Below are 22402 nucleotides of genomic sequence, written 5' to 3' on the forward strand. Positions count from 1 at the left end.
GACCAGGGAGGAGATTGTCTGATTGTTTAGGTTACACAGTCCCTGTCCGGTTGGAACTGGGGTCATAGTGCTGGGAGATTTGGGATCCAAAGTGAATTTAAAACATGATGGAACTTTCAGCAAATACATCCCCACCACACACATCACACTTCCCCTCCCCCTCATCGTTAGTTCAGGTGAGACACTGTGGACACTGGGGTCTGGGCAGGGACACAGGCTAGGCTGTCCCTGTCTCATAGAGCTGCAGCTCGCTCGCTGACCATTCTGATATTCCTGCAATAGATCAATTCCAGGCCAAGACACGCTCAGCCGCATCCACGGGGTATCGATCTGAAATACATGTAGTCCCAGGAGAGGCACAAAGATGGCTTCACTTTCCAGAGGTAGAAGGAAGTTAGAGAAGGTTCAAGAACCCTCATTGGTGGCCACTTCCACGCCACCCCTGAGACTTTCTCCACTGGTCACTCTGTCAAATGATGACCAGACTCAGGGGCCAGCACTCGAAACTCTGCTCTGTCCACACCCTCCATCTGGGGGTGACTTTTCCCCCAAAACCAAGAACCTGCCTCTGTGGTCACCTCTGGGTCATGTCTGAGAGTCTCCACTTCGCAGGGTCATGGTCACAGGAGCAAGATGAGACTCAGCCTGCTTCTGATTCTTCTGTGACTCTGCCTCTGCAGGACACGAAGTCAATTACAACATAAGAATAAAATTCTCCTGATTTCCCCACCTTGGAATGTCCTTGTCACTGTCCTGAAATATTGTTTGTGTGTCCATAATATCATGCTAAGTCCTCAGGCCAAGGGTCATTTACCTCCCAGACTGCACCCTATCCCTTCCGGTCTCATCTCCTGTCCATGCATCAGTTTCAAACCCAAACATCATCTTCAGCCCATTGATACAAAAGTGTTTGTGAGGGGGGAGGGGCGTAATTTCTAGAAAAATACAGGGTGTGCACAGAAAAGTTTTAGTCGTCTTGAGAATCACTCCAGAACCCAAGAAAATTAATCACTGCACTTAAGGAAAGCTCTCAGTCACAATATATAAGTAGATTAGGTTAAAGAATCCACTTAGATCAACTACTCATCTCCAGGGTGTCAGAGAATAATTTTGAAACGTTACACACATGGCTCTCATACAAATAAAGCGTGAACATGTGTCCTATGTTTTGTTTAACTCATATTTATTGAAGAGAACAGTGAAGTGGTAAAGAATTTAAGAGAATTTTTTTTAATAAAAGAATTTATTTTTTTTCCATGAAGAAATGACTATTGATGCCAATTGTGTTTCTTAGAGATAAAATGATTAATGTTTTAAGAGGTAATAAAATTATAAATTTGGGATATATCTTCTCCTGTTACAAAAACTACAAATTGAGTTCATTTCACTTCTTGACACACTCGGAGAAGGACGTCTAGACTGTGGACTTTCTCCATCTCACTCTTCCCCTCCGACCTTTGCTAAGGGGACTCTGCTGTCCCTCTGTCACCTTCTCGCTTCTCTTCACCTCTCACGCTCTGACACACGGCTCCTCCCCGTCTCCCTTTCCAGAAGCTTCAGTGGATCACGCTCAACCAGTCAGCGAGCTCAGCGACCCCACAAACCAAAGCGCATCTTCTTAGATCCAGTGTCGCTTGCCTGGCCAGACTCTGGTTTTTCTGAATTTTAATCCTATTGTTGCTGGTCGTCTGCTCCTCCTGGGTCATGTGATTCACATCTGTCTTCCTCTGTTTGTATCACTTTGTGGACTTCGCCTAAACCCTAGAGACATTTGTGTCAGGCCCGGGTCCCCTCTACTCTCATGTTGTCTCTGATTCCTGCTCCCCCGTCATCCCCTCCCAGAACCCGGATAAAGGGCGACTGTGGCCTCTCTGGTGTCCCAGCATCCGGTGTTGCAGGTGAGGCCCTGTTCACCTCCCACCCTTATGCTACTTCTTCAGGGTCAGCTCCATGAGGCCAGGATGAGGTCATCTAGCTCAGCCTGGGTTCCCCAGCCAAGCCCCGTACTCAAAACCAGGGGGTACTCAGTAAATAGTTACCACTGAAGACATGTCCCTTGTCACCCAGGCCACATGGTACTGGGCCAGGATAGGGTCTGAACCTGGGAGAGAGTCAGCTGTGCCCATGCTCCTGGCTCCGCCCTCAGCCTGAGAGATGCAGAGCCTCCTGCCAGGGAGTGAGCGCCTGTGGGAAGATCCAGGGCCTGTCTGGCCCCTCCCTCATATTCCCAGTGTCCGTCATTGCTTCGTTATCTATGTGAGCCATCGCTCACTTACCTCTAAGCAGGGAAAATGTAGTAACGAATGAAATGAATGAATGAGGCATCCTAAGTCCCCAGGCAAGTGGTTACTTTTAACACCTGCATTCTTCCATAGAGGAGGCAAATCATTCCCCGATTGTCTCCGCATTTTTCTCACAAGTCTCCATACTTTTATCCATGACTTCAATGTGACAAATGTAGCACAAATCCATCACACAGCCATCACACCTCTCCCCACCTGACCTCGCCTGTGTCAGGGGCATCCCTACCTCTCCCTGACTCAACCTCAATCCACCCTCTCCAGACTGTCCCACCCTCTCCCCCTGCCTGGGGTCAGTAGGTTAACTCCCTGTGTCCCACCTCAGGGCACATGCCATTCCACACCTTCCCTGTGCCCTTTGCTGTCAAATTCCTCCAGCCACCTGAAACGACACCTTGCTAGGTCTCTTCCAAGTTCTTTCTTTTTTGCTTTTGCATATTATTTTGGTTTTTGTTTTCTGTCTTGATGGGTAGAAAACTGTAACATTTCATTCTGCCAGAACATAAAGAATCACAATTTTGTTTTGACAACTTGCACATCTAATTTTATTTGCCGCTCACTTTAATGTTATCGTGAATCTCCCACCCTGAAATACAAAGTTATTACATTATGAGGTGGGGAGAGGCACCTGGAGTGCTCTGTGCCTCCTAACCCTTGGGGTACAGGGAGGTGTGTGCACCTCCTGAGGACGTCTCCCTGTCCCCCTGGTTTCCCTTATCCTGCCATTTCCCATCCAGGCACATATAATGCTACCCCCTTGGCCATAGTATTAACAGCAGCCTTCACGTGTGCCCCAAGAGTTGGCTTATGAATCTGACTTCTGTTTTCCCTCAGGCTTAGACCCCAGGGCTGGGTGTTGGTGACAAAGGATGGAAGGAGGGCCTTATGTCCCATCTGGCCGTGACTGTGACTGTGAGTCCTACATCGTTTTCCTCCATGGTGCTCCATGCCAATCTCATGCTTCCGCAGATCCTTTTCATGTTAATAAGTGTCCTGGTGGCAGGACATAAGCCTTCAACCACACCTATTAAGTTCTGTCCTAAGATCTGTGCTAGAAATTCCTGCAGAGTATATCTCTAAGGTGCAGCACTGATGACAGACACAGATGGGACTAACTCTCCCAGCACATGGCCGCGGGGCGGGGGGGGGCGCCCACAGTGGTGCCTCATGGACGCCTAGGCCCTGCTCAGCACCCATACCCCACAGCAGCCTCATGGGTGTGCAGTGTCCTCCCCTCCCTGCTCTGGAATATCCACATTCTGCAGCTTCCACGTCCTCCTCTGGGAAGGTGTATTTCCCTTCGTGACTTCTGTTCACACTCAGCTCCCAGAGCAAGAATCCCCTCTGAGCCCACCACGGGGACAGAGCCTCTTGGCTCTCCGTTTCCTGCGTTGTGTCCTCAGCTCCACAGTGGTTCCTACCCACTCTAGGCTCAGAATTCACGCATACTTCCCTCCGAATTGCCACCCACAGAAGAAGCCCGAATCAACAATGGTCACATCAGAACCCCAGCTGCATCTTCTCCTGTAGGGGCGACTCTAAGAGAGAAAAAAGGAGTTAAGAAACAGGTGAAGGTGAGAACTTGGAGCAGCATGAAAGAGCAGAGGTTCTCCTAAGTACCAGCAGAGGGCGGTGTGAGACCCTCTTGGGAGTCTCTACGGGACAGGTGCCCTAGCTGGGCACCGCTCCACTGAATGGAGGCCCAAGGAATGGGCCCTTTGCTTCCTGTGGGGAAAGGGCTGACGTGTCCCCTCTTGGCCTGGCAGTGTCCCCTACACATAGGCCTATGTGTGGTCCCAGCAGCAACTTCCTCCCAGCAACGCACATGGCAGAAACCAGTGCATCAACTGCCTCCCTCTGCAAGGGGACCCAGACTCTGTCAGTGCACCTGGGGGAGGGCAGGGAGTGGGGACACATTTGCATGAGCAACTTCTCCTTTATGAGGCCATCTGGGAGGGGATAAGAGAGGCCTGGGCAGCCCAGAACCAGATCTGTGGCCTAAGAAGTGGCTGCGTGCACCATGGCCTGGACCCCAGTCCTCCTCGTGCTCCTTTCTCTCTGCACAGGTAGGGACAGGACCCAGAGACCCAGGACAGCTGCCCCCTGACCCTTTTGTTCACTCCGATGTGTCTGTGTTTGCAGGTTCCCTCTCCCAGCCTGTGCTGACTCAGCCGCCCTCCCTCTCTGCATCTCTGGGAGCATCAGCCAGACTCGCCTGCACCCTGAGCAGTGGATTCAGTGTTGGCAGCTATACCATATTCTGGTATCAGCAGAAGCCAGGGAGCCCTCCCCGGTATCTCCTGTACTACTACTCAGACTCCAGTAAACACCAGGGCTCTGGGGTCCCCAGCCGCTTCTCTGGAGCCAAAGACACCTCGGCCAACGCAGGGCTTCTGCTCATCTCCGGGCTCCAGCCTGAGGATGAGGCCGACTATTACTGTAGCATATGGGACGGCAACTCTAACACTAACACAGTGCTCCAGTCCCAGAAGGAAGTGAGACAAAAACCTCTGTGCTCTCCAGGCCTGTTTCAGTCACCCCTGCTGGTGTCTGTGACCACGTCCAGCTCCGTGGTGACTTGTGTTGTCAGATCTCATGCAGCACCTGCTTTCCTTGGACCAATCGTCCTGACAATGTCACATCCGTGTCTTCTGTTCAACTTTTAGATTGATTTGTTGTTCATATATTCTCACGGTGTTCATGTTTTCACAGGCAAAAATTCCTTGCTCAGAGATAAATTTCTCCCGGTTGATACAGTCGAGGAGGTGAAATCAGGTTGATTCTGGCCACGCCCAGCTCAGCGTCCAGAAGTGCCTAAGATTTGCTTCTGGTGTGAGTGCTTCAAATTAATTTCATGATTCAACCATCGAGCGGAAATGAAGTGTATTCTATATAGTATGAAAGAATTATTTAAAAAAAATACCATTTAAAACAACCTCAGCATGAACTATTAAGGCTAAATCTGAGAAGTATAAAAATTTGAACACTAAAAAGTACAAACTATTGTGAGACAATGAAATAAAACCGATATAGATTTTACTAGTTTGTGGGTTGAAATACACGATGTGGTTAAGATAACATTTTTTCACAAACTGAATGAAAATTTGCCTGCAAGTTCATCAGGTAAAACGTTCTCACAATGAAAGATGAGGTAGGAAAGTTTAGGAAAGAATTGGAAAAAGTACAAAAAACACCATAAATGAAACAATCCTTCTCTAGTTCCATGAGACCTGTCCCAGAGGAGGCACAGACCAGGTGGGGTGACACTACCATGAGGCTGACAGGCAGTGCGGGTACAGCCAGCTGGAGCTGTCTACCATGTGATTTTAGGGACTTTGACTCCGACTGTATTTCCAGGGATTAGAAATGGAACCTGCGTCCATAATTCCTGGGAAGACAATCTGAAGACCCTTCTCCGATAATGAGTGCCTTCCAATAGCTGCTTCACTCCATCTCAGAAAGCCTGTGGGCATGTCCCTGCCACACATGGGGTGTCTCTCACCTGATCTCATAGGCGTGGATATCGTGGGAAGCCAGGCCTGCTGGGATATCTCGGATTCCCTGACCTCCACTTCCTGAGACTCAGCCCTCTCAGGGCCTTTGTGGTCCCAGGACACAGACTCCCCCTTCTCCAACATTTATCATAGATGGTTCTCCAGGAAGGGACCCAGGAAGGGGCCAGAATGACAAAACAGTCAATCTGGGTATGGAGCAGAGAGATGTGAGACAGCTGGTCCTTACCCAAGGGGCTAAGGAATAAGGTTTTAGGATGTCTACACCAGTGGCCCCTGAACATTTTGGCACCAGGGACCAGTCCTCCTATGAGAATCTAATGCCTGATGTACTGAGGTGTAGCTAAGTGCTGATCCCAGTACTAGTGAGCAGGTGCAAATACAGACAAAGCTTTGCTTGCTCACCTCCTGCCGTGCAGCCAGGTTCCTTACAGACCACAGACCAGCAGTGGTCCATGGCCCGTGATTGGGGACCATTATCTATACCGTATCCTGGATCCTTGTCTTCTTCACTCACCTTAATACTCACGCTCATCTCTCCTCCGCTCCACCCCACGCCCTCCGATACGTGGAGATCCTTCTCTGTGCTCACAGGTCTCTGTATCTCTCTCTGCGGAGCCATCCTCCTTCAGAGACAGGAACCCAGGACCAAAAGATAGCACCTACTGCCCTGGGTGGATCAGACAGTGGCTGGAATGTTGTCATTCTCACTCATTGTCACTATGCACATCTCATCAAAACTATGGACCCATTCACATGGAGCATACTCTCCAAATGTTGGTTCCCTTTATTGTCACCATGTCACCTAGAGCAGAAGCTCTTGTTTCCAACTTGACAATGAAGCCAAACATCACTGACACTCACACCCCAGGTCTCCGTCCTCCCCCAGGGCTCCAGGCTCAGGGGATGAGAGTCAACTTCCTTGACCACCCAGAGCCACTGCCGTCCATCCACCAGTGCCCATTTTAGGCCGATTTTTGTTCCTTTCTTCTCAGAGTGTTTCCTCATCTGATCATGTGAGGACGTGAGAAATGACTGTGCATCTCATCTCCTTACAGTCTTCCCGCCCACACCTCACTCGGGGACAGCCGGGGCTTTCCAGAAGCGGGGAGCACTCCTCTGATGTAGTATTCACTTTATGACAATATGATAAAACTAAACTAAAATATAGACTTATTCTATCAGACGATATCAGCTCTCCTTGACAACCCTTGGACTCCAGTCTGAGGACAGGGTTGATGATCACTGTCACACACCTGGCTTTGACATTTATGTCACCAAAAGCTATTGCTCCATGTTGAAGTGTGGTGAACACCTGCCCTCCAATCCTGTCCCTCCTCTGTTCCTGCCTGTGACCTGTACCAGCTCAGGTTGTGTCATTCTCTGGCACCTATAACTAACAGCAGAGAATGGAATCCATAACAATAACCCTTTTCTTACTGGTCTCCCCATACACTCACCATCAATTTGACCTCAGAAGTAAAAATAGTTTCCCACACATGGTGGATGTGGATGATGTGGGCTGGACAAGAGGGGCAGAGTCCAGCCTGTGTCCCCTCGGGATCCAGATGCCTCTGCAACAACCCATAGCTCCCCTCGTCCTGCCCTTGCTTTGCTGGTCATGCCCTGAGCTCAGAATCCTCAGGGGAGCTGGGTTTATGTCATTTTCCTCCAGTTATTTTTCCTCACTGGTCCATTGTTACGAATGGCATCGGATAAACCTCAGTTATTTCGGGCTTAGAGCCTGTGGTCCCAGCCCCTAGTATCGTACAGCCAACACCCGAAAGTCCTGCTTTGCTTCGGTGCCAGTGCGTGGAGTGTTTGCCAGTGAAATGAATCAGGACAAAGGACTTTTGAAATACCAGGCCCTGGGGGCGCCGGAACCAGTAGTGGAGGAAGAACCCGAACGAGAGGGAGTCTCTTTAGAGAAATGGTCTTTTTATATCAATCAGATACCAGACCAATTATGAAATCGACTCAAATCTTGAAGTTCTCAGCATGTGAGCAAATAACACCCATGTGAGATGAAGGAAGATTTGCTCACCACCAGGGAGGATTTGGGCTGAGACTGGGACCTCTGCGGGGCCTGTGGGGTTCATGAACGTGGACTTGGAGGACAGCAGATGTGAGCGGTACTGAGCCGTCCTTCAGATGCCACCGTCACGGAAGGAACCTCTGAGCGCTCAGCACTGCGGCTCTGACACACGGCGGCTGAATTGGGCGAGTTCCCGTGATGGGCCTCACCTGCCCCTAGCCCAGGTGCGCAGCAGGTGCCAGTGCGGGCCTTCGGGGATCAAAGCACAGCCGAAGAAGCTCTCATCTGGGACAAGCAGGTCACTCGCGACGCGGAGGGGAGACACTCTCTGCTCCTCCCCGTCCCTGGTTCTTCTGCCACGTGCAGCTTCCCGATCCTCACTTCACCACTGGCTCCTAACTGCCACCCGGACCTTCTTCATGACAAAAGGCATTGTGACCTTTGGTGCCTCAAGAATGCCAAGAGACAATGTGTAGGGATGACAGACGTCAAGGTCCTTGCTAATTCTATGACCTCTCAGCATATTCATGATGAAATATGTAACAAATGCTATGTCCTTTGTCATACTTTAGACTGCATTTCTGACAAGTATGAATACTTACAGTGATCTACAAAAGGTAATGCTTTGGTGTTTTTCGATTATTTAATGATCCTTTTTCTATTTTCTTTTCTAATAAATTTTAGTCCCTCCCATCCATCTCAAAAATTACATAAATGCATATATATGTGTCTTCCATGTGTATTTATATGCATATGCATAAATATATAAAAATGTGCATGTAGCATATACACATATGTGATACTATGATTTACCATAATAAATATATATTTGGTCTTCATCCCATTTTTGGAACAGAGCTCCTGAAATCCATGAATTTCCAAAGTGACCAGAGCTAGAAATGAGTCTTTTGTTTGTTAATAAGGTGACTTTGGGACTCACCAGAGGGAAGGAGCAGGTGGCCAGGAGGGCCAACTGTGTGCTTAGATGGTTGGAACTCTCAGTCATGGTCCCCTGACCACGGGGAAGGATGGAGGGGCTACAGATCAATGGCTTTCCATGGCCAGTGTACAACAACCATGCCCAAGTAATGCTGGAGATTCTGGTGCCTAGAGAGGGCCACACCCCTTCCCCCCATATGCATCTCTTTCATAATCAACTGATAGCAAGTAACATGCTTCTCTGAGTTCCGTGAGCTCCTCTGACAAATGACTCAGATCGAAGGTAGTGAGGAGGGATCATTGGACCTTCCATCTAGAGTTGGTCGGTCAGGAGCAAATGTAATAACCTGAACTTGTGACTGGCTTCTGAAGCTGAAGGTGGGCTTGTGGGGGATGAGGGAAGTCTGGTGGGACTGAACTCTTTAACTGTGGAACCGGATGCCATCTCCAGGTAGATGGCCGCAGAATCCAGTTGAATCGTAGGGGTCGAATTTCTCAAAACCTCCACCCTTCACACATTGGAATTGGTGTCCATACTTTAAACATAGAATATTTTTTATCTAACCTGTCAGAGGCGCATTTGGTGATTAGAGCAGAAATTAACACGAATCATTCTGTCTGACATGCATTGAGCCTCTCAAATACAGATGATGAGAAATTAAATAATCATGCAAATGTTATTAAACAATCTATTAACAGGGACGGGTCCAGGATTGCGGCACAGGAAGATGCTGAGCTCACCCCCTCCCAGGACACAGTGAATGCTCAGCGACAATGAGGACAAGTTTCCTGAGAGACGCTGAGGGCCGACTGCGCAGCTTCTGCACAACGCAGGAGAGGCCCACACAGAGAAGGTGGGGCTGGGGAAGCTCTGGGCGTGGAGGGAGGGCTCCAGGGTCAGACGAGGAGGGGAGGCCATTGTTCATCTCCTCTCCACCTGGAAAGCACAGGTGGGCGCTCTACCCAGGTGCTCTCTCCAGCATGTACGGCCTCCATGGCACGTTGCAGGACACCCCACGTGGATTCACTCCAGCAGGAACATAGAGCTCCACCGCGCATGCACACACATCTGCCCTGAGCCCGCTCCTGCAGGGCAGCTGGCACCCCGGGGGACACAGTGTCTGCCCTGACCCCAACCAGCCTGTCACACCACCCAGCACAGTCCACACGGAGGTCGCTTCTACGCACATCCACATTTTCAAAATCAGGAGAGAAACTATTTCATCTAATTCTTAGGACAAAATATAGGTAGTCAAAATAATGAGAAGACTTGGGAATATGCTCCAAATGAAGTAACGAGAAAAAACAAACCTCACAGTCAGGAAACTGGAGACAGACAAACCCTATAGTCTGAGTAGAGCATGAAGACTTGCTGAGATGGTGGGGAGGCCACATGAAGTGACAGCTATCGTGGACCTCAGGCAGGGGGACAAGGAACAGAGCAGTGGGGAGGCAGGAGCTGTCTCTGAAGGGCTCTGGGCACCAAGTCACACAATAGTGTGTTGGACCTGGACACCAGGGGGCGGTCAAGGCTTGCTCTTGAACTAAGTGTATTCAGAGCTGGGACCAGCCACGTGGCACTGCCTGCTGCCTTCTGTTCAGGTCTCACAGCTGTGACCTTCCCACCCCACACAGAGCCACCCTGGCCCACGCCCTAATTTCCTTAGGCAGAGGGGCCTGACCAGGGTCCCAGTGAGGGATCAGAATGCTGGGGGTCTCATTTGCATGAGTGGACCCTCCCTCTGTCAGAGCTTGAAGAGGGGAGGGAGAGACTTGGGGGAAGCTCTGCTTCAGCTGTGGGGACACAGAGGGCAGGACTCGGTGATCATCTCCACCATGGCCTGGTCCCCTCTCCTGCTCACCCTCCTCGCTCACTGCACAGGTGAGTGGATATGGGGACACATACAGGGAAGACACACTGGACCCTGCTCCCACCTCTGTCTCTAGCCCCAGCATCACCACATCTCTGTCTCTCCCTCTTCCAGGCTCCTGGGCCCAGTCTGTGCTGACCCAGCCGTCCTCAGTGTCTGGGGCCCCAGGACAGAGTGTCACCATCTCCTGCACTGGAAGCAGCTCCAACATCGGGGGTGGTAACTACGTGGGCTGGTACCAACAGCTCCCAGGAACAGCCCCCAAAACTCTCATCTATGATAATAACATACGACCCTCGGGGGTCCCTGACCGATTCTCTGGCTCCAAGTCTGGCAGCTCAGCTTCCCTGACCATCAGTGGGCTCCAGGCTGAGGACGAGGCCGATTATTACTGCTCAGCATGGGATGATAGTCTCAGTGCTCGCACAGTGCTCCAGACCCGTGGGGAAGTGAGACAAGAACCTGCTGTTTCCTGTGCAGTGGGGCTTCCCTGAGCCGACCCCACTGCTCTGACCAGACAGCCGCCTTCTTTGTGTGTTTGACCGAAAAGGGAGGTCTGAGACCACAGGACTTTGTCTAGATAATGTGTCCTCGTCCTCTCTAAATCTGTTCCCAAAGCCCATCCTTGTTGCCAACACATTAACAGATTTTCTCAAACAGAGAAGAAATTCTTAGATGTGGGGCGGGCTGCCCTGGGGACAGAGTCCATGAGGGGTGTCCTGGTGCCAGGGCTGCTGTAATCCACAGACTGGGAGACTGAATCAGCAGAAATCTGTGTTCTCACAGGCCTGAGGGCGGGAAGCTCAAGATGGAGGTGTAGGCAGGTGGGTCTCTCCCGAGATCTCGCTCCTTGGCCGGCAGACGGCTGCATTCTCCCCGAGTCCTCACACGGCCTTCTCTCTGTGTGCGCTCAGCCCTGGTTTCTCCTCCTCTTCTCATAAAGACACCGGCCCTCATGAGCTCCTTTACCTTAACCTTAGTTATCTACTCAAGGCCTGGTCTCCAGGAACAGTGACATTGGGAGTTAGGGTTTCCATGTACGATTTTGACAGGACACCGTTCAGTCCATATCAAGGGGTCAAAACAAAACCCAGGACACAGAGTCCACCTGTGTCTGACCCAAGAGAGTCTCTATGCAGATGATGTGCATCCACACCAGTTACTGTACACCTACTATGTGCCTGACTTGGGCCTAGGGGCTCAGGACATAGTCCAGAAGAGACAGGAAGTATCCCATACTCATGGAGATGACACTGTCTGAGAGTAGAGAGGACAAACAAACCAAAATATGGTGTCCCGGCCTGATTTCCCACCTTGGGAGAGAATGCCTCTACAGTCCCAGGCATCCATCCACTTAGCAAACCCTCCAGAATTAGAGATTCGCCTTCCCTGGCCCATTGGTCAGAAAACCCGGCTTTCAGTATGACCAGATATGATCACTCACACCGTCTCCCCTGACACCACCGTGGCAAACAGAAACAGGATGGTCTGATTTGGTTTAGACAACACAGGCTCCAACCCTGGACTTGGAAATTTGTCGATTGCATGCCAACCACATGGCTGGGGGATTTGGGGTCCAGGTAGAGAGGAAAGACACAACATTTTTCCCTAATTCATTCCATCGTGAGCATTATCTGCCCCCCACCCTCACTGTTAGTTCTTGTTGGGTGTTGTGCTATGGATACTGGGACCTGGGCAGGGGACACAGGCCAGGTGACTCCTGTCACATCACTTCACTTCGGCCTCCATGACCTTTTCAATATCTTGTGAAACATCAATTTCAGGTAGCTTCACACCCACTTCCATATGTGAGCATCAATGTAAATACTGAATTGCCTCAGAACACGTAGAAAGCTGCACAAAAGTCCCTTCAAGGTCTTCTGTTACCTGGCGGAGTCCGAAGAGTGAAGGATTCTCAAGAGACCACAGTAGCGCCAGTGCCCCCACGAACTGGGTGCTTCTCCTCAGTTTAATGCATTCGAGGAATGTTCCAGAGGCCCAGCTCATGAAACTCTCACCCCTACAGCTCAGTCTGGGTCCCTTCTGCTCCCATCCCCAGACTCTGCCCTCTCAGGTCACCTTGGGGTCATTGCTGAGAATCCCCACCTCACAGTATCCTGATCACAGGGGGTGCTATCACCGTCACCTTCTCTTCTGTGTCCTGGGAGCTGGCATCAGATGTCGGCTCGCTCCCAAAGGACGTGATGCTTTCCTTCTGCGACTCACACACATTCACCCCATCTGCAATCACATCACAATCTCACATTTAGCTTTTTAGTAAAATAAGGCCCTGAGGGAGAGAGCACAGCGAGGGGAAAGGTTTACTTACAATGTCAGCTACTGAGCAGTTCGGATCAGTCCTCGCGGCCTCGCTCCACGTCCTCTGCAGCCACGTCTGACAAACCCGATATGGTTGAGATTGAGACATTCGATAAGCCAGAACTGAAGCAGACAAAACGCCAGAGAAACACTCACTGTCACCAAAAGATTGATTGAACAGAAGAAGCGACCAGGCGATTCATGATGAGGCGCGCACCGCCAATCTGCACTGGACATCCCACGAGCATCGCCTTCTTATTCTACGCCTTTTAGCTGTTTAACGTGGTAAGATGTAAAGAGGTTGGATCAAGTTTAAATGTCTGTGCTGCTCCTTTTTCACATCCAAGAACTACTGTCAACGAAGGCCGCACCTGCCTCTCCCACCTGCCTGTCTGACTGGCGGGGAAGGAGAGGAACTTGCATGCTGGTGACGGCAGACGCTGGGTGGGACCACAGAGACATCTAGAGTGAAAACCAAGCTGGTCCATGGTGTCCCGCAGGCTGTACGTGCAGTTTAATCAGAGTGCCACTTTCTCTGTTCAAATTATTTTAATTATTGGAATGCACAATGTTTTAAATATGCAAATAAAATGTTTGAAAACCTGGAAGAAATAATAACAAAATTTTTAAAAAATGTAAGCCAATTGTGTGACACCTAAGACAAAATCCTGACAAGAAACCTGTGAAGTAGAGATCCTGAAAACTACATGACAGACTATAAAGTCAGTTCTTAAAATAAAGAAAGGTGTTACACATTTCACAGGTAAAGGTGAACCGTATACAAGCCATTATTATTATCATGATGGTTATTATGATTATTATTATTATTATAGCAAGCACTGATTGAAATGGAGTCCCTATAATTAGCTCACACAAGACATGACTCTGAAATGTTTGCTAAATGGTTCTCTTTTTAAAATGCCACTGAGTATTTTCCTGGAAAATTCCCTTCTATGACATTTCCCTGGAGAGCCCCTTCAAGTCTTTCAAACCATCAACTGTCCCTTCGGCTCTGACACCGGACCTGATGCACACCTGGGTCATTTAGCTTCTTCTAGACTGTACTCTAAGTGCTCTGACACCTTGAATAGTTATATATGTACCTTATTCCCATGGACCTTACTCTGGGTGTAATAAACTACAATATCAACACAGTGTACCAGGATCGCAGCATCTAGGGACCAGACCAATGATGCGTGAATAGAGACAGTGACTGATGAGCCGCATAAACCAGCTGGGCTCTCAGAGCTCTGGGCCACTGGGAGGTGTGTATCCAGCCAGCAGCAGGGAGCACTGGGGGACTGACTTGTGATCCCTGCACAACTGCTCAGTGAGGACAATTCATTCACTCGAAGGAGGCTGGCCTGGGTGTAGTTCTCTGTGTTCCCTGATGAGACTCAGCAGCTGTATCCTTTCTGGGCTGGCAGAGTCCCCTGAGCAGGGACTTTGCCTGGTATCAGCAGGTGCTTCCTCCCAGGGCTCTCCCAGGGGGGTGAAGACAACCTCCGTCCTCCTCAGTCTCACTGTGAGCTGAGCTCTAGCACCAGGGCTCAGGGAGGGGCTGGGTGGTCACTGGATGGACACACATTTGCATGCACAGCCCCTCCTCTGGCGGAGGATGGAGAAGAAAAGGAGGCCTGGGGCAGCCCAGCCCCACTGTGGGCTCAGGGGCTGCGTGCACCATGGCCTGGACCCCCGTCCTCCTCCTGCTCCTCTCTCAGTGCACAGGTAAGGACAGGACTCGGGGACCTGGGAAAGCCACATGGCTTTCATTTATCTCTACTGGTCCAGAGCCCTGAAAAATTTTAAGCAGGTTCTTTTCCTATCAGCCATGAGTTTCTGTGTTTGCAGGTTCCCTCTCCCAGCCTGTGCTGACTCAGCCGCCCTCCCTCTCTGCATCTCCGGGAGCATCAGCCAGACTCACCTGCACCCTGAGCAGTGGCTTAAGTGTTGGTGGCTACTGGATAGGCTGGTTCCAGCAAAAGGCAGGGAGCCCTCCCCGGTATCTCCTGAGTTTCTACTCAGACTCCAATAAGCACCAGGGCTCCGGGGTCCCCAGCCGCTTCTCTGGATCCAAAGATGCCTCTGCCAACGCAGGGCTTCTGCTCATCTCCGGGGTCCAGGCTGAGGACGAGGCCGATTATTACTGTTCAGTCTGGCACAGTGGTGCTCGCACAGTGACACGCGCAGATGTGGAAGTGGGACAAAAACCTCAGGCTGCTCAGGCCTTTGTTCTGAACAATTAAACATCTTCTTTTAAAAACTCGGGCCTTTTTAGCCTTGCTTTGAACCCTTCCTGGTCATGTTTTACTATCCATTTTTCATTCAACATTTCTGATTTTTCAGGAAAAATAAAACCAAAATAATCTGTGATGACACAGAAAGGTTAGCCAGTTGTTCATGTGACAAAAGTAGGACCTGAGGAGCTGCCCTTCTCTCCTGAAATAAGGAAGATGCGCTTGTCCCAAGTTTCACCTTCATCAGAGCCCAGGAACATCCCAGCAGGTGGATCCTTTTCCACAGCATGGACTCTGCTCTCCCAGGGGTCACAGCAGAGATGTCCCCATCCCGCCCGGGCTTGTAACTTCAGGACTGACGGACAGGCAGTGTATTCGGGGGATGAGGCACTGAGTAGTGAGATGATGGTGAGGACCCAGGCCCAGGAGGACTGACCTACAGAAAGCTGGCCCAACACCTGAGCATGCAGAGTGGGATTCAGGGTGGGGAGCCGGCAAAGGGGAAAACTGGGGTCTGAGGAACCCTCTTTATGGGCCGTGAGTGGCTGAGGTGCTACACAGCCACTGGGAAACAGCTGCTAAGTCTGCTCCAGGGAAGGGGGTGATGTTGGTCCATGGATGACGCGCTCCTACAGTGACACCACTGGGGACCATGAAGACTCCTGCGAGTGGTTCTCCTGAGCTCACAGGCACCGACTGTGTCCTCCTGTCCCCTCAGATCACACTAGAGCTTTCCAACAATCCAGGGTGCAGGGTGACTTCTGAGACAACAGGGGCAGGAACTTCCCACGTGTGTCACTCCCACTGTGAGGCTCTTGATGATCTCAGATCCGAGGTCATCTTCTTCTGCACAGGGGTCAGCAGACAAATTGGGAGTCACCGTGGCAATGGTCCCACAGGCTCCCAGGCAGTACCTTCACCTAGGACAGCAGTGAGGGACCTTCCAGGGGTCTGACTGAGCCTGAATCTCCTGCCCCAGGTTTGTTACCTGAACCTCACTGACCACTCTGGGCTCCAGCCTGAGGACGAGGATGAGGATCACGGTTACAGAGCTGAGCACGATCCCGATGCATGAGGATCTCCTGTTCATGGGGTCATGTGATAAATCTGCCCTCCACTCCCCAGTCAGACCCATCACTCTCCTGTCCCTGCCTGGGACCCACACATGCTCTGTATCTCCAATAATGCTGGGTGGACATGACATGGAGAACGGAAGTCCAGCCTGTGTGACCCAAGGGACCTAGGTCCGTTCTGCTCCTCCCCTATGCGTCCCATGAGGTTCACCCAGGGATTGCTGATCATTCCCTGAGCTCTGGAACCTTCACTAAGTGGGGTTTCTTTATTTTATCCAGAGTTTCCATCCTGGAGGAACTCGTAGAGTTGAAAGGACCCCTTCCCATTAAGGACGTGGCTCTCATGCCCATCACCTGCTCACACTCCCCAGTTTAATACCAAAGACCCTGATTGTGTTCACATCCTCTTTCAGGTAGGAAGCTTTCAGGTCTCCTTTACCCACTCTGCACATGCGGATGCCTCCCAAAGTACCATCCCAATCTCAAGTCTCTTATAAATATCCACAGACCCCCATTAGTGCCTCTCATGGGACAAGGACTCAACTATCAATGCCATGGTGACATTTTGCAAGCAGACAAGGTCTGCCATGGTCATTCTGAAATTGGAATTCAGTGGTTCAAATTGATTCCCAGATATTCAAATAATTTATAAATAGAGAAACTCGCATTTTTCACCCCCAGAGGTCCTTCTGGTCCCACAATCCCAGAGAGTCTGTCTTTGAATATTATTGCATTTTCCTCTTCCTGTTTTTCCCTTCCCATTGCTGCTTTCAAGACTACATCATGTCTTAAGGTCTGCCCTGCTCTCTCCACTCCTTGCTACCATCAACCTGCAATGTCATCTCCATGGTCTTTCTAGTCTGTGAAAGGCCACATTCTTTCACGGTTTCAGGATTATTTCCACTCCACCTTCTGTTACTCCAGGGGAACCACACTTCTGCTCATCCTTTCAGACCCAGCTGGAAGGGTGCCTCCTCTGAGAGGCGTCCCTATATGTCCCAGAAAATGAGGCAGTCTTCTTCTTTTCTGTTTTATATGTTTTACAGAGATTCTCATAGTCACGGGGTTATCTATTTTTGACAATTTCCCCTCTAAATTTCAAGCTTCTAGAATTATAGACAGAAAAAAAATATTCATTAAGTTAGACCTAAGCACATTCTTCACACAGGCATCCTGGTGACTGGTGAACGCTGGTGACAAAGTTCTGGGTTCTGCTGGGACCATTTGTACATGTGTTGGAAACAAGTTTTCGATTTTGTTTTTGTGGATATCTGTTTTCATTTCTTGGGTAAACACCTAGGAATGGGGTTGCTGAGTCATATGGCATCTTTACATTAAATTTTTTGAGAAACCGTCAGAAGTTTTCCAGTATGGCTGCGCTGGTTAAAATTCTACTAACAGTGTATTCAGTTCCAATTTCTACTCATCTTCACACAAAAAAAACTTATTATTTCTCATTTTGATCACGGCCTTTTTAGCCTGGGCAAAGCAATATCTCACTTCAGATTTGACTTGCTATTCCCTAGTGATTAATGGCACTGAGCATCTTCTCTGTACTGTACTGTGTTTCTCAGTGATAAGCAGCTGAGGCTCTGTGCTGTCTCAGGAATCACTGACTTTGACAGACTTTAAACTGAGATATTGTTGAAATCACTCATCAGCCTGTGTTCACCTCGTCACAGCAGAACCTTCTTCAGAAACTGGATTCTTCTCAGAAACAGTGGAATGGGTAATAGGAGGCCACCATCGCCATGCAAGGACCACAGCACAGGAAAGTCCTGTGGCACCTGCCTGGGACACGCACGGCAGCCTCAGGACACAAACATTTTCCTAGGACTGTTTCCTAGGACTGGAGACCTCGTCTCTCTTTCAGTCCCCAGGTCAGTGAAATGGTAGGCCCAGCCTGTATCATCTGATGCCTCAGCAGAGGCTGTTCCACTGGGGACAAGGAAATGCCTGTTGCTTAACCTTAGCCCCTTCTCCCCCCACCCCACACAGTGTCACCACAGGGACTCCTGACAGCCACCTGCCAAGGAATGTCTGAAGACATTGTAAGACGAAATAAAAATTACAGGAAAGGAGGAAAAGAGAAAACTTGAATGAATATAGAAATAGATGTGTTGATACAGAGGATCAATTAATATCAAAAAATCTAAAAACAATGATTATTTGGTTTATCAATATTATAAATTTAATCTTTGAAGTACCAGTCATAAATATTGGGAAATGATACATTTTTCCTACATTTATATTAAGTTAAGTCCAAGAGTTGTTTATAGTATTTTCAAATTAATTAAAAAGCGTGAGAAATATAATATGGCAAGATATATTTTTTATAAAGAACAATTGAAAGATACTAACGCTGTTGCAGAAACTATCAAGTACAAATAACTAAAAATCAATGTACAGTGTATCCGAATCACATTTACTGGGAATTAGGCCCTGGGTGTGTGACTAGAGAGAAGGACCTTGTGAGCTGCACAAACCAGCCGGACTTTCAGAAATTTGATCCATGGAGATGTATGTGCCCTACGACCACAAGAGGGCGCTGTGGGACTACCCTGTGGTTCCTACACAGCTGCTCAGTGAGGACCACTCACTCAAAGGAGCCTGGGCCTTGGGGGTGGGCCTTGTGCTCCCTGATGGGACTAAGCAGCTGTGTCCTCGCTGGCCTAGCAATGTCCCCCGAGCAAGGTTCTTTGTGTGTTGTCAGCAGGTGCTTCCTTCCAGAGCTCTCCCAGGGGATAAAGCCAACCTTCGTCCTCCTCAGTCTGACTATGAGCTGAGCTTCAGCACCTGGGCTCAGAGAGGTGCTGGGCAGTATCTGGATGGACACACATTTGCATGCACAGCCCCGCCTCTGGCGGAGGGTGGAGAAGAAAAGGAGGCCTGGGGCAACCCAGCCCCACTGTGGGCTCAGGGGCTCCATGCACCATGGCCTGGACCCCTGTCCTCCTCGTGCTCCTCTCTCAGTGCACAGGTGGGTACAGGCCTCGGGGACAGTGGGCATCCCCCACCACCACTGCCCCTTTGCTCAAAATCCTGAGAAATATTCTCTGGTCTCTTGTGCGAGTGATCATGTTTGTCTGTGTTTGCAGGTTCCCTCTCCCAGCTTGTGCCGACTCAGCCGCCCTCCCTCTCTGCATCTCCCGGAGCAACAGCCAGACTCACTTGCACCCTGAGCAGTGATCTCAGTGTTAGTGGTAAAGGCATAAACTGGTTCCAGCAGAAGCCAGGGAGCCCTCCCCGGTATCTCCTGTACTACATCTCAGACTCCAGTAAACACCAGGGCTCCGGGGTCCCCAGCCGCTTCTCTGGATCCAAAGACACCTCGGCCAACGCAGGGCTTCTGCTCATCTCGGGGCTCCAGGCTGAGGATGAGGCCGACTATTACTGTAATATATGGGACGGCAACTCTAAGACTCACACAGTGATCCCGTCCCAGAAGGAAGTGAGACAAAAACCTCTGTGCTCTCCAGGCCTGTTGCGGTCACCCCTGCTGGGGTCTGTGACCAAGTCTAGCTCAGTGGTGACTTGTGTTGTCAGATCTCATGCAGCACCTGCTTTCCTTGGTCCAATAGTCCTGACAATGTCACGTCCTTCTCTTCAACTTTTAAATTGACTTGCTCATATATTCTCATGGTGTTCATGTTTTCACAGTCAAAGATTCCTTGCTCAGAGATAAATATCTCCCGGTGGACAGAGTTGAGGACGTCAAATCAGGTTGATTGTGGCCATTTCCAGCTCAGGGTCCAGGAGTGACTAAAATTTGCTTTGGTGTGAGAACTTCAAACGAAATTCCGTCAAGCAAAAATGAAGTGTATTTTATATACTATGAGCAAATTATAAAAATTTTAAAAATAAAACAATACCATGTAAAACAATCTCTCATGAATTATTTAAGAATAAATCTGAGAAAATATGAAAATCTTGAACACTCAAAATTACATACTATTGTGAGGCAATTAAATAAAACTGAAATAGATCTTACTAGTTTGTGCCTTAAAATACACAATATTGTTAAGGTAACAATTTTTCCCAAACTGAATGAAAAACTGCCTGCAAGGTCATCAGATAAAATGTCCTCTCAATGAAGGATGAAGTAGGAAAGTTCAGGATGAAATGGAAATAGTACAAAAAAACTGAAATGAAACAATCCTTCACTAGTTTCATGAGACCTGACCCAGAAGAGGCACAGACCAGGTGGGGAGACACTGTCCTGAGGGGTGACGGGTAGTGTGGGTGCAGCCAGCCAGGGCTCGTTGAAACTAGGCACTAAAGCTCTGCTGTCACCTGTAATGAGCACCTGTGGTAACATGGTTGTGATTATCACCTCAACCAAATGAAGAACCCTGTGACCTGTTTATGGAGAATCAAGACCACAAAGGCTCTGTATGGAAGAGGGTACCATGTGATTTCAGGGACTATGATTCCGATTGTATTTCGAAGGGTGAGAAATGGAACCTGTGTCCATAATTCCTGGGAAGACAGTGTGAAGACCCTTCTCAGATAATGGGTGTCCTCCAATAGCTGCCTTAATCCATCTCAGTAAGCTTGTGGGGATGTCTCTGCCACACACAGGGTGTCGCTTGCCTGATCTTGTGGGTGTGGATATCGTGAGAAGCCAGGCCTTCTGGGGAATCTCGGATTCCCTGACCTCCACTTCCTGAGACTCAGCCCTCTCAGGGCCTCTGTTGATCCAGGACACAGACTCCCCCTCCTCCAACACGTACCATAGATAGTTCCCCAGGACAGGACCCAGGAAGGGGCCAGTGAAAGGCCAATTGTGGGTTGGAGCAGAAAAAGAGATGTGAGGTGGCTGGGTCTCAGCTCTGGGGCCCAAGAAACAGGGATGTGGGTTGTCTACACCACGTGATGGATGCCCGTTTCTTCTGTGATCTTAGCCACACAGGTGAAGGCTCCTGATGTTCATGCCCATGCAGCATCTTTCTCCAGGTCGGACCTCCTCCTTCTGTGTGGACCCTGCCCTGTGCTCACAGGTCCCTGCCTCTCCCTGCTGATCCTCCTTCCTTAGGGGTCTGGGACCCAGGATAGAAAGCGAACAGCTACTGCCCTGGGAGAAGCAACTACGGTGGCTAGAACGGTGTGATTCTGACACATCAGCATCAGGATCTGTTCACATCACCAAAACTCGGTACACGTTGATACAGCAGCGACCTCTGGGAACTTTGCTTCTCTTTGTTGTCACCTACAGTAGAAGCTCCTCGTTCCAACTTGAGGATGGAGCCAAACACCACTGACCAGCACCATGCGAGGTCCCCGTCCTCCTCACTGCACCAGGCCCGGGAGATGAGAGTCAGCACCCCGGACCCACAGTCAGTCTCCCCTGCAGCAGTGCTCATGGGAGCACCGAGTGTTGCTCATGGGATCAAGTGCGGATGTGAGAAATGGGTGTGTAGCTCGTTTCCTTACTGTCTTCCCTCCGCACCTCACACAGGGACAGTGGAGCTTCCTTCTCAGGTCGTGTTCAGATGCCGGGCTCCAACACTTCTGGCTTTCTCCTTTTGCAATTCACCCTCACTTAGCATCTTCTCAGGCAATCCTCCACTCTGTGCTCTGCGTCTTCAGGTCTGTTAGACTGAGGAGAAAGTGAGCAGGACCCCAAATCTCACCTCCCTGGATCTTTTAGATCCTTTAGACTCCTGCACCCAGGCTGCGCTGACACATTCAACCACCGTATGTGGTCAGGTCTCAGGAATAGCATCGTCTACAGCAAAAAAAAAACAAAAAAAAACAGTGTCACGAAGACGCTCTCTCAGTAGGGCCTGGCAACAAAACATCCAGGCAGGAGCCCCAGAGACGTGGTACCTGGAGTTCTGTCTCAGAGCCACGCAAAATGACTCCTCTGGCAAGAAATGGATCCTGAGGGGATCTTACTCGTGTCCCAAGAACAGGCTGTTCATTAAGACCTCACGTGGGTGATCCTGACACAGTGCTCCTAACCCCGGAGCATTGGAGACTCATCCTCCCTAACCTCCTGTAGGAACATCACACTCTAGTCCACGGTGTCCCGCAGGCTGTACATGCAGTTTAATCAGAGTGTCATTTTCTCTGTTCAAATGATTTTAATTATTGGAATGCACAATGTCTTAAAT

At 49.7% G+C, this 22402-nt stretch overlaps 3 gene segments (V, D, J or C); all 3 read left to right on the forward strand.

Moving 5' to 3' along the window:
* Positions 1 to 20120, forward strand: part of LOC120586553 (immunoglobulin lambda variable 5-37-like) — a 53379-nt gene extending 33259 nt beyond the window's left edge. The window contains 2 exon segments of the V gene segment in view: positions 19385 to 19737; positions 19947 to 20120. Coding sequence covers positions 19385 to 19737; positions 19947 to 20048 — 455 coding nt within the window.
* On the forward strand, positions 4234 to 5078 carry LOC120586551 (probable non-functional immunoglobulin lambda variable 5-48). The segment is given in 2 exon segments: positions 4234 to 4366; positions 4443 to 5078. Coding segments are annotated over 2 exon segments (570 nt in total).
* On the forward strand, positions 10512 to 11175 carry LOC120586552 (probable non-functional immunoglobulin lambda variable 1-50). The segment is given in 2 exon segments: positions 10512 to 10668; positions 10772 to 11175. Coding segments are annotated over 2 exon segments (537 nt in total).
* Positions 20121 to 22402: the final 2282 nt, after the last annotated feature.

The sequence above is a fragment of the Pteropus medius genome, unplaced genomic scaffold (genome assembly GCF_902729225.1).
Source record: "Pteropus medius unplaced genomic scaffold, Ma_sr-lr_union100, whole genome shotgun sequence".
In the NCBI taxonomy this organism is placed as follows: Eukaryota; Metazoa; Chordata; class Mammalia; order Chiroptera; family Pteropodidae; genus Pteropus; species Pteropus medius.